We start from the raw sequence: 12,230 nt of genomic DNA, 5'->3' as shown, positions 1-12,230 counted from the left end.
GCGAGGCTGCGTCTCTTGCACAAGCAGATCCTCTCTCTGTATCTGGGTTCTGTTCATTATTCCAGACAATCTTAATTTAATTTGGAATAGATTACCAATATCTGTTGGAGAAGTAAGTGCTGTTTCAACACAAGGTTTCACCGTTCCAAAAAAAACAAATACATCTTAATGTGCAGCTGTCAAGTTAATAGGCTTTACAAGATATTGTCGGGTCAGGCAGTGGGCGCTCAAAGAGAGGTATCCATTTAAAAACTTAGATGACAGGACAAAGATTAATCCCCGACACTTGGCATGCAGGGGGTTTCATTAACAGGAAAATCATCCTAAATCTTCTGTTCCCTGTGTATTTATGGATATAGGTAGTCGTTTTAGCCTTTTAGCTCTCAGGCATGTTACAAAGTGCTTGAATCTAAACACCTAACTGGGTCAGATTTGTGATGAACGCTGATCATTTTCATTTTTTTTCTCATTCATGTATTTACTTGTTATTTGGTGACCTCTTTGGTGTATATGTTTGTTATGGATGAAACAATAAGTGAATATTAATAATCCGTTGATTAACAGAAAATGAATCTGCAACTATAACAATCAAATGAACGTTTAGGTAATTTTTTAAAGTCAAAATGTCAAACATTTTAGGATTTTCTTTGTTTTATGTAGGCTAGGACTTTTGGCCAGAAAAAACAAGCTGTCAGAAGACGTTGATTTTGGCTCTGGGAAATTGTGATGGCCATTTTTCACAATTTTATAGATAAATGATTAATCGAGAAAATACTCAGCACATGAATCCATAATGAAAATAATTGTTGCAGCTCTAGTTGGTGCTTCTCCTGTCTTTGCGCTTTCAGCCAGCTGCTGTTTTCCAGCGGCCAACAGCTGTTGCTGCTGCTAGATTTATAAACCTCTCACTCAAGGCTATGTGTTTAGAACAGTCAATGAATATCGAGTCACTATTGTGCTTTTTCAGTATTTAACAGAGACTAGCAAATCCAACTTTTATTTAAAAGCAATATGAAAATGTCACAGATTATTGCTGAAAATTCCTTCCAAAACAGTGTGACTATAGACTATAGCAATTGCATCCAGCTGCCGAAACTCTTCTTACATTTAATGATTGGAAAATTACAGTAAAACTAATACTCATACATGTCATAGCCTGACAGCACATGGAGCGCACAAAAGACGGGAGACATGATGACAATTGTTCGCATTTCATTACATTTTTTTTTTCTTTTCATTGCTAGTATTTTTCCTCTGCAGCTTGCTGCCATATGATAGCAGGCCTAACTGTTTAGCTGTGGATGTCTTGGTTTGATGATGGAGGATTTGATTGGTAGTTTCATCCTATTTATGTCAGCCAAAACCATAGTGTGTGTGTGTGTGTGTGTGTGTGTGTGTGTGTGTGTGTGTGTGTGTGTGTGTGTGTGTGTGTGTGTGTGTGTGTGTGTGTGTGTGTGTGTGTGTGTGTGTGTGTGTGTGTGTAATTGTTATCATATGTTACTTAGTATGTGAAGGTGAAACATAACCATTGGGACTCCCACCTCCCCCTTCCTCTGCCTCCCTGTGGGGCTCAAATGTCCACAGGCCGGTGTGTTTCTGGAAAAAGGGATCACATAGAGGAACCTGCTCACCGTCCAGCAGCTCAAAGATAATCTTCAAAATGAAAGCGAGGTGGACATGTGTTTTACCAGATCAAAACAGTCCAAGTGACAAATCAGAAAAAGCTACAAAAACGTATTGAGCAGATGTTTGCAAATGAATCTAACATTGCACAGAGACCCTTGTTTAGGTTTAAGGTTCATATGCTAACTCTGTTCAAAGTAGCATACTTCTGCAATTGATTTTATCCACCGAAGCTTTAGTCTGATGCAAATTACTGAGCGATCATAACATTGCATTGTTATTTTTTTTTTTTACTGAATTTCAAAAGGCCAGGCGTGTAAAAGTGTTCCAGTTCTTCCCGAATATTTCACCACCTCCAAAACTCTGAGTGGCCTCCCAGTGTCGTTGTTGCTGGCTTTTGTAAATGTAAACCTAGAGTGCTGCCCAAGGCAATATTACTTAAATCAAAAGAGAGCTGCTTTTGTTGAATTTGGCCTCCGTGTTGACACTCCCAGGCTAATACTCTTTTTCTTTCTTTCTTTCTTTCTTTCTTTCTTTTTTTCTTTCTTTCTTTCTTTCTTTCTTTCTTTCTTTCTTTCTTTCTTTCTTTCTTTTTTCCTCAGTGACAGTTTGACACCACTTATAACGGCTCTTTCTTTTCTTTGTGTGTGTGTGTGTGTGTGTGTGTGTGTGTGTGTGTGTGTGTGTGTGTGTGTTTTCTACAGGTAACACCAGGCAGCAAGGCGGCCCAAGGTGACCTGTGTCCAGGCGACACCATCTTGGCTATAAATGGCGACAGCACAGAGCTCATGACACACATGGAGGCTCAGAACAGGATCAAAACCTGCAATCAGCAGCTCACACTCAACATCAGCAGGTATTGGAACACGAGACACGTCTTTACTGGAAAAACTAATAGCATTGGTCATGTGATCAAACACCGGCCTACAGTGCGTTTTAGATTTTGTCAGATCAGAAAAAGGTGGGAGGGACTCACTCACAGACACAAAAAGTCCAAATGATCTTAACAATTGTGTATTTGAGATATACTAGCGGCTACGGTGCATGATTTATTTCATTTACTAATGAAGTTTACTGTATTTTCACTATAATTGGTTTCAGACTTATAATTTCTGAGCGCCTGTTGCTTCAGAATATGTGACAAACTGTCTATTCAGTCCATTTTCCACAGAGGATGACTAATGGGAATAATGACCTTTAGAATAATTGAATATCAGGAAATGTTGCAAACATTAGTCACTTGGTAATCAGTCGTCACTGCTGTGACCCTCAGCAGAGGCTGCTTATGTTCTTTTAGGCTTATTAAATGAATTGAGTTGAAAGAATTGACAGATTTTTTATGACTAAGGTCATTTACTGCCTCTTATCCAGGAACACATATTGTTCCTATTTCTGGTGGGTCTGTTCATTGTGGCACAGTCGAGTCATATGGACAGATGACAGGTTTACGACAGTTTAAAAGATTGACTCTCTGCTCCTATAGTGCGCTGTCAAAGTCAATGAGGCTTGTACATACAGCGAGTTAGACAGTGACCTTTTGAAATGGACTTCACAGGTTAATATTGTGCATTTTATCAGTTCACGAGGTGAAAAATCAATTCCTACTCCTCAGCATCATTTGTAGACAGAGTATGTGAGGATAAATTATTTGGCCTTAAGAGGAGGACAGGAGCAACATGTTTCTGTCAATGTATCCATCTGAAGAGAGAGAGAGAGAGAGAGAGAGAGAGAGAGAGAGAGAGAGAGAGAGAGAGAGAGAGACGCTTCCCACATTTCTATTAGATGGGTATTTAGGGTTGCCAGAGTACTGGAAAGTGCAGAGTGAATCTGGCAACCTTTGAATCCCATCCTCTAAGATGAAGAACAGTGTGTGGTTTCAGCCTCAGTTACAAGTGACAACTGCCAACTGGGGCTTCAGCTTTCTCCTTTTAGGGCAGCACGCAACAGTCTCTCTTCTGTAATGGTTTGGAGCATGAAGTTGACTTGCAGATGCAGTGGAAATAAGAATCACTCTCTTGAGTAATCAGAGCCGTCAGATAAGCAAAGATTCACACATGCAGGAACTCCAAATTCAGACAGAGAAGCACATTTTTCTCTCTCTCTTTGCGCTGTGTTTTATAGTATGCACTCTTGCATGCAACGGCCCTCCATTTCCCCACAGCCTGGAGTAAAAGCCATCCATCCATATATCAAGCTGAGCAGCTGAGCGTTAAGTGGTTTGTCCACATAGGGATAGTAAATTTATTTAAGGATTCATGAAGTAGTATTCAACGCAAAGACCGGGGTAGCTCCTCTGCAGCTGGATGGAGAACAAATAAGGACACTTTCACACTTAAACACTTGCACCCTAATGTACCCAAATTCAGCTTTAATGTCCCTTGAAGTAGTCAAAGTTGTTGAACACCTTAGAGAATGAAAGTTAGTGTGACGAAAAGCAGGAGCGCTTTAGACTGATGGATATGGGATTCCATTAGCTGATGTTTTGCTTCACATGAATTCTTTACCTGCATGTTCTATCACATTTCTACTGACTGATATTCAAACTTAAGATGCCATTTTATATAGCTACATCCAAGTGGAAAATTGAAGACTTCTTATGCATCATTTTCCACACATTTTCCATGTAGATTTAGGTTGACATATTTAGTGTTTTGGGAAACCCTTGGATATTGGCCATAATTTCAACTGATGTAAAAGGCGTTGAAGAGGTTAAAATGATGTTGGTGATTAACATAGTGTCCCTATTTGCATAAGGTCGAGTAAACATTCTTGATGTTTTAATCCAGGAAAACCATTTTGTAAAGATCTGAAGTTAAAATGCAGGTAGACAAAATGTAAAGCAATCGAAAACTGACTCTACCATGGTCTCACTATAGATGTTTCACACAACTACCTTATTTAGGTGAAATTCATTCCTCCTAATCATAACCACAAGTAAGCCACCAGGCATAGTCTAGCTGTTCATTAACCCCTTTAGTTATCTATTTTAACTGACAAGATAGCAACACAGCAGAGGCAGAACAAAGCTAGCTGCTGGTATGTGACCTTTCAACATTATATTGCTTAAATAATTGCAGTCTGAACTGCCCTGCTGCTGGACAGGAGGAGGGTAAGGCATGCACTTTTGGCTCCAGAGCAGAAATGAACTGCTGATTAAGGGCAGGGAAGACAGAGCAATAGGAGTTCAAGCTGAAGTAAAAAGATCATTTAAAGATAGTTATGAAGGTTTAGGATTATTTGGTCAAAAAGACAAGGCAGCAGACAAATAAAAGTGTTATAAAAAGGGGGTGGCTAAAAGAAGTTGGAGAATATGAGAAAAAGACAAAGATAACCATAGTTGACCGAGAGAAAGACAGAGACCAAGGCAGAGAGAGGGGAAGTTGAAGCCAAGTAGAGGAGCAGTGAATCATAGAGACCAAGTGAGAAATGCACATGGGTTCTTCTCTGCCTCGAAGGCGGTTTCACAGCCAACATTTTCTGCTGGGTTCATTGCTGGAAATTCAATTACACAGACAACACAACAGTGAAGCTCAGAGTTGAGTTTCTCTCCCTGAGATGGAGGAGATGCGTCACCACAAGTTAATCTTTGAAAATTCCTGCTGGACATTATGAGAAAACACACACTCTTGTCACATAAATGGAAAATGGAAATCAAGGCTGGGTATGGGTAAAGTCTCATACCCATTTTTCCAATGCTTTTCAATCTATAGGCAGGTGATTAAAAGCCTTACATTTGGTTTCCTTTTTTCCCCAGGAAAAATGCTGCAAAGGAAGTTGTGTTAACAGCAACGGTCACTATGATTAAGCAGACAAACAAAATAAAGCCACGCACATAAGCTCAAGGTTACATTTTGGCTGCTACTGTTTAATCCCACTAATAAAATACAAATAGTGACATGCATAAATAAAAAAGGCACGATACAACGCAACTGTTGGGCAGTCTTCAACAAAAGCTGGAAAAAGTTCTTTCAGAAATCAAATGGTAGTCTGTTCTCTGGTTGGTGAATAGGGTCCAAACCCTATGTTATTAATTATCCAGACAATGGGGAGGTCATGTTTATATTTAAAAGATGATTGATCCTGTTTTTTACTTAGAAGGATGTGAAATATGGGATTTTTTGTTTATTGGAGACACTCTTCAGTTGTGGGCTACAGGAATAACTGAGGATTATTTAATAAAAAAAAATTTAAAAAAAAGAAATTGGGAGGGACCTGAAGAACTCACGCTGACTCATGAGAAAATAATATTTTAGAGGACACAAGTTCTCAGCCCTCATTAAAAGACTACGCCATAAAATACTCCAAACAGAGTTATAGAGGGAGAAACAGGAGACCTGTAATTTTGTGTTGCTGCTGATGGACAAATATATGAGTCTACACGTCTGCTGTGAACCAAAATTACAGTACACTGGCTGCATCTGAGCTTGAGGTCTTGTGTAACACAAGAATGTTTCTTTGTAATGTCTCCGCATTTATTACTTTCATAACCCCCATTTTTCATAAACGCTATTATGGAGCATGTTGAAGAGTGCTCTGCATTCGGGGGTTTTCTGGTAAGGTGCCCCAGGAAGCTCGTGAAAGCTGAGTAAGAAATAAAGAGACTTCATGAAAATTTAGGTCGGCAGCTGTAGTTGTTTTTTCCTCAAAGAATGCTGTCTTTAAAGTAAATTCAACCTTTAAATGCTCATATATTTTTTTAGATGGCATTAATCTGTGCTTAGCAGAATTCATTTGTGTTGTGATTAACTACGTTGTCTACTCTTACTGCACATTTTAGTAATAGTTCCAAACATATCTTTCAGTAACCCCAGGAAAATCTGTCTGAGCTACCTGAATCCAGTTTTATGTCATACACTTAATCAAAACACATGTTGTAGCTGCATTACATTCTGGGGAATTTACGCTAAGGACAGTACAGTACTCTTACAGATGAAGTTATTTTTTTCTGTATAATTTTATAAGCTATTGCTCTTTTATTTTGATTCCAAAACATAACATTTGTTGCAAATAGTTGAGCTAGTGGCATGGCTCTAGCAGTGGCAGGGTCAGTCATGCTGTCCACCACAATAGTCCTGACTCAGATATCTTAACAGTTCTTGGATGGATTATCACCAGATTTTGTAGAGACATACATCGTTTCCAGACAATGATTCTGACTGACTTTGGTGATCCACTGACCTTTCCCTCTGGTCTAGTGCCACCATGAGGTTGACATTTGTGGTTTTGAGTTAAATATTTTGATTATTGAATGGATTGCATTGAAATTTGGCATAGACATTTGGGAATTGAGGTAACTTTGGTGATCCTCTGAATTTTCAGTTAGCGCCACCATCAGGTCAAATTTTAATTTGTCCAATACTTTGGTTTATGACCATATACCTGCAACACTAATGACAATTAATTTGTGTTGTTGAGATCTGGTGACTATATAGGCCATAGAAAATGATTCACATCATTTAATACTTATCAAACCATTCAGTGAGCCCTTCATTCATTGTGTGTTCTACAGTAATCTATCTAGATTCATTAATGTATCCCCATCTACAGTATATACCATCATAGAAGAAAATTGATGCAGAAATGGAACATGGGGTACATTAACAATAATGGCATGCTTCTCTGTTCTTGGTGGATTTATGGTTTTTAGGAAAGATCAGACAATAAAGGAAGCAAAGTAATTGGTGAGAAAGAATGAAAGAACCAAAGAGAAAATACAGAAAGCAAGTATTTCGGTACAAGGAAACAGAAATAAAAGTGGTCTTAGGTCACGACTTGATCACAGCTTTCCATTTTCCAGCAGACCTCCTGACTGATGCAGGCCTGTCAGCGCTCAGCTGTGATGTGAAACACCCTCGCTCATTTCTGTTAGTTCCTGGCATCAGTGATCATGTGGCGCTGTCTTTATGCTGAGGAGGAAACATGGCGGCCACCCCCGCCACACACACACGCACACTGTCCAAGTTCACTCTAATGTCAGAGGACCTGGACAGACACACAAGGCCCATATTGGAGTGTGTCATGTCTGCTTTGCTTGGCTTTATATCCTGAGACCTAAACAGAGTCTTTGAATACATGAACCAGCTGCAGGGGAAACTTCTCACCTCCATTTTCTCCTCCTTATTCTTTTCATTCTCTTCCTTTTAACCACTTCATCGTCCCCTGACCTCCATGTACCATTCTGCCATCCCCCTTTCCAAACCTTATTCCCACTCCACTCATCCACTATTTCTTCTTTTTATATATCCTCTTCATCTCTCTCTTTCACCCTGCCTTCACCTCACTGCAGTTCCCTCCTTGTGCCAGAGCTTATTGAAGAAAACCATGTGGTCGCAGAGGCCTGAGAGACAGATGATAATGGTGGTGGTTTGAATGTGTGTTTCCACCGCTGTTCGGAAAGAGTCCTGCTGGGGTGGCAATTTAAATGTGCTGAGAAATGAGTCATGATGCCTGAGCTGTGCGTTACTCTGACTGTGTGACTTGGTCTTGTATTCTTGTGAAGTAAGGACACCCTGCTGTACTAAATTAATTTTACTTACTGTCGAAAAGAAGATTTAAGATTAGGTCCATGCTGGAACGAAGCTTGTGTGCTTGTGCCAGTTCACCCAAAATAACCCACAAACATGTTTAAACAAACCTATAGTTTCCGTTTTGCTCGCTCTGGTTTTTTTCCTTCAAATCCAATAAAATGCTAGTGAATGGAATTGCATTCATGCTGCTCAAAACGGTGACAAATGACATTTGGAAAACCGCAGCTTTCAAAAACAAGGTCCTGGATAATTCACAGACCTCACTTTAAAGAGTTTGCATCGGAACGTATACTTTAAACTGAAGAAAGAAAGCCTCATAAATGATATACATTAACATCCATTTTGATGGGGTCAAAGAAGAAGAAGAAGTAAATAGCACATAAAAAACAAAAATATCTGGCTAACCACTAGCCATAACATTACAAGAAAATGTTTTTGTGATATAGGTGAACTGAACCTTTAAAGACTTGGAGTGAATGATGTCAGTGGAAGGTCCACAAAGGGGAATAAGTAAAAGCTGTGGTTGATCAAAGCAGCAAGTAGGTCCAAAGGTTCACGTGCTAGGTGTTTCGGAGCTTTCAACTGCATCTCACAGTCTTCATCAGTGACTGAAACTGGCCGAGTTGTATACACTTGGTGTGAAAAGTTGGTCGAGTGATAACAGTTGGTCGTTTGAGATCAAAAGCCCTGAGTCAGTTCAAAGATGGTATATTTGGCATTGAATGGGAATGACCTCTTGAGCTTTCTCCGGCCGTCCACTGACTCATCAAAAGCTCTGAAAAGCTAGTAAGTGGACCTTTTGAGTTAGGACTATTGTGTCACACATTAGAAATGTACAGATGAGGATCCAAGCAGTTTTTGCTTGTTTGCTTGCTGCTTTCAGTAGTTAGGGGTAAGGCTAGGATGAGAGGTTTAGGTGATGCGTAATGCATGTAGTATGAGTGCATGTCTGAGCCCTGCAGAGGGACAAATACAAATCTAATCATTATCTGGAGAGTAAAATCAAAGCAAAACACAGGGCAGAGAATTCCGGATGAATCAGAGAAAACAGGCAGAAAAAAGACAGAGTCAGACCGCTCCACTGGAGGATTTGCCCGTGCTGCCTCATTTTGACTCAAGGACCCTTGACTCACAGTTGAACAATTATGCACGAGGCTGCATGGGACCAAAGGAACACAGGACGCCAGCTGGGACAAAGAGACTCTCACACATGCCCATCCACTACCAGCACTGCAGAATACTTCATCCCTTCATTGCATCATTCCTCTCAGACTCTCCCAAGGTCTCTTTTTTGTGGTGGTTATAAACGCAACATCAATGGAATTTGAGAGGCTGTGTAGCAGAAAGGGAGGAAGGGGGAGACCACAAACCTCCCTCCCTTTTGCTCTTGTATTGGTCTTCTCATCACCCAGATGCAGAGCTTTACAAGTGACCTCAGGTCTGCAGATGAGACCCTCTATAACTCCTCTTTTAAAGGTGATCACCTGCCTTTAAACTCTTCTCACATTACAAAATAACAGAGGAACTGTTTCAGTGGTGTCTGGCTATTTTTAGGTCTGAAAATCTTATGGGTTTGACACATCGACTGTATATAAAAATGGATGGCCTCAGGGCTCCCCAAAAGTGAAGCCAAAACATGTACATCGCCCACTGGTGGCTGGCTGCACTATAGGTCATAAATCCTGCCCCCTCCATGTTAGCGGATGGGACATGGGCCAAACTAAAAGGTCAAATAAAATTTTCCCAAAGATTGTTCCTCTCATTTTAGGTAGTTCTTATCAAGCTGATGTTTGTTCAAGTTGTCATCATTCTGATAAGTTTGGTTTAAATTAGTAATTTGATACTATAGAAATAGGGTTGAACGCCATGATTGACAGTTGTCAATTTGACGATTGGTCGGGCACGTGTATGGGCGGGACTTTGATACCACGGCTCCACCCACCGATCACTACTGCGCAGACTCCGGCTCCAAAATAACAAGATGGCAGCCCCCGTATTTGGCTTCACTTTTGTACAGTGGGAGGAATTGGTTTAATGGTTTAACAGAGCGAGGCTACGAGACAAGACTCTTCAGTGAACCCTGAAATGTTCCGTGATCAGCCGCATCTTAATTTGAGGGCACTTGGTTTTCAGCCGTCTGTCTCGTGCTCCTCCTTGAACATGGTGATCGTGTGGAGCCAAAGTAAACGCGTCCACCACTTCAAAAACCAGATCTCCCCAATAAGGAAAATTAAACCTGGCAGGGGAAGTTCAGGCCAGGGAAAATATGACCAAGGGAAAGAATAGGAAAGTCGTCGTGATGACCTGAGCTGACCTTCTGCATGTGTTGTCCCCTTCACTTTTGTCTTTTTTTTGTTGTCTTTTACCCATTCGTGTTCAGTCTTCTTTGGCTGACTTGTGTTTTTCTTTTCCTTGTGCTTTTCTATTATTCTAACAGTACTTTCATGGCCTTTCCTGTGAATATTAAGTGTTTTTATAGTTCTCTTGAATTCACAAATTGTGGGCATTTGAAAACAACAACCAAAATGAGAACACATGGATCCTCGGTCTTTTCAGAAATGAACGAGTCATGTGTTGTCTCTGGCTTTTCTTTTTCTTTGTCTGTATTCAGTCATGTTGGACATTGATTCATACAGTTAAGGGCAGAAGGGGAGCTGGTGGGTGAAAATCAAAAAGGACACTTAAAGAATGAGCTTGGAACTATTAACCCCTATCCTATTTATCATTGTGAATCTGTATAAGAGAGTGCACGGATCTGTTCTCTCAGAGCACTCCTGGCAGAGCAGCTAGACAGAGGAGGTAGAATTAAAGAAGAGATAAAGCCATTCAGTCTGCAGCTAGATGATCTGGTTAATATATCAGCAAATTTGAAAAGGTATTTCCAGGCTAGTAGGGAGTTTTACAGCCCAGGCTGGATTTTATCTTGGATCAGGCAGAAAAAACAAACGGACAAAATAGGAAAGTCAAACAAGGAAAGACAGAAAAGGTAGAGAAAAGACTAAATGTACAGGGATGATCAACAGGTTGAATGTGTAGCAGCAGCAGGATCCTGATGCTTCAAATACTGACTCAATACTGTTACTACAACAGTTCATTTTCCCTGACCAAACTAGTGTGCAGCAGTTTTTTTTTTTTCTGCTGCTACTTATGTTAGATTACATTTGAGATACTCCAAAACTGTTTGCAAGATTATGTCCATTGCTCAATATTTGAAGTGTGAGATTACATCCAGTTGTAAGCATGTAGCCTAATAACTAAATATAACAGTCATGAGTTCTAACGGTCATGTTTCAAGTAGAATATATTTTAAATTTCAAGTACATACTGACACACTGACATCCTTCTTCAGACTGACTTACAGTATGAGTGCTACAGTGTGACGCTGTAAATCCCAAACTGGTCTGCATCTCTTCAGCTTCCACTCACGCCTCGGCGTTCGCATCTCACTTAAAATGGATGCGTGCTAAAATGCTGTGTTTTTTTGTCTTGCACTTCCAAAATGTCAATTCAAATAGGCCACTTCAGACTGAGCTTTCACTTGCCTCAATAGGGAGTTTGTGCAGTAACCATTGAAACCAAACAATCTGAAAACATGAACACGTTTTGTCCCAGAATCATGGAGGAATTGGCAGAGGAGGGGGGGGGGGGGTATCATCCTACGCAGTAGCTGTTGCCCATCCACCAGACACTCGCCGCCTCATAAGAGCGTCCTTGATAGCAACACCTCCGTGGTTCATAGCTGAAGCATTGCTCAGCCAACGCCACGCCAGCTGCAGCCTGATGACCTCACCTCTTTAGACGTTAACTCTCCCTCACTGCGGGGTCGACAAATGAATGCACACACTCGCAGTTTTATGTCTCTGTGGATGGAGGTTTCAAAGAGAACCTTTGGTTACTCTGATGCCAGATGTCCTGGTGCTACCCTTTTGGAGGCTGTATGCTTTCCCACTGAACAGCCACGCCATGGCAACTAAAACCTCCCAACCCAAAGAACCAAATAATTCACCCTCAGATCTTTCTTTTTTTTTTTATATGGCATGCAAACTGCTACTACTTCAACACATAACTTGAAACTGTGAA

At 40.5% G+C, this 12,230-nt stretch overlaps 1 protein-coding gene across 1 annotated transcript in view; it reads left to right on the top strand.

Annotated features, from left to right (window-relative positions):
• Positions 1-12,230, top strand: part of pdlim4 (PDZ and LIM domain 4) — a 50,580-nt gene that overhangs the window by 11,187 nt on the left and 27,163 nt on the right. Inside the window, exon 2 of the mRNA XM_039777342.1 lies at positions 2,328-2,479. Coding sequence (XP_039633276.1) covers positions 2,328-2,479 — 152 coding nt within the window. The remainder of the gene's footprint in view (positions 1-2,327; positions 2,480-12,230) is intronic.

This window comes from Perca fluviatilis, chromosome 16, assembly GCF_010015445.1.
Source record: "Perca fluviatilis chromosome 16, GENO_Pfluv_1.0, whole genome shotgun sequence".
Taxonomy (NCBI): Eukaryota; Metazoa; Chordata; class Actinopteri; order Perciformes; family Percidae; genus Perca; species Perca fluviatilis.
Note: the sequence above shows the minus strand (reverse complement) of the source record. Positions and strands in the feature narration are given on the sequence as shown.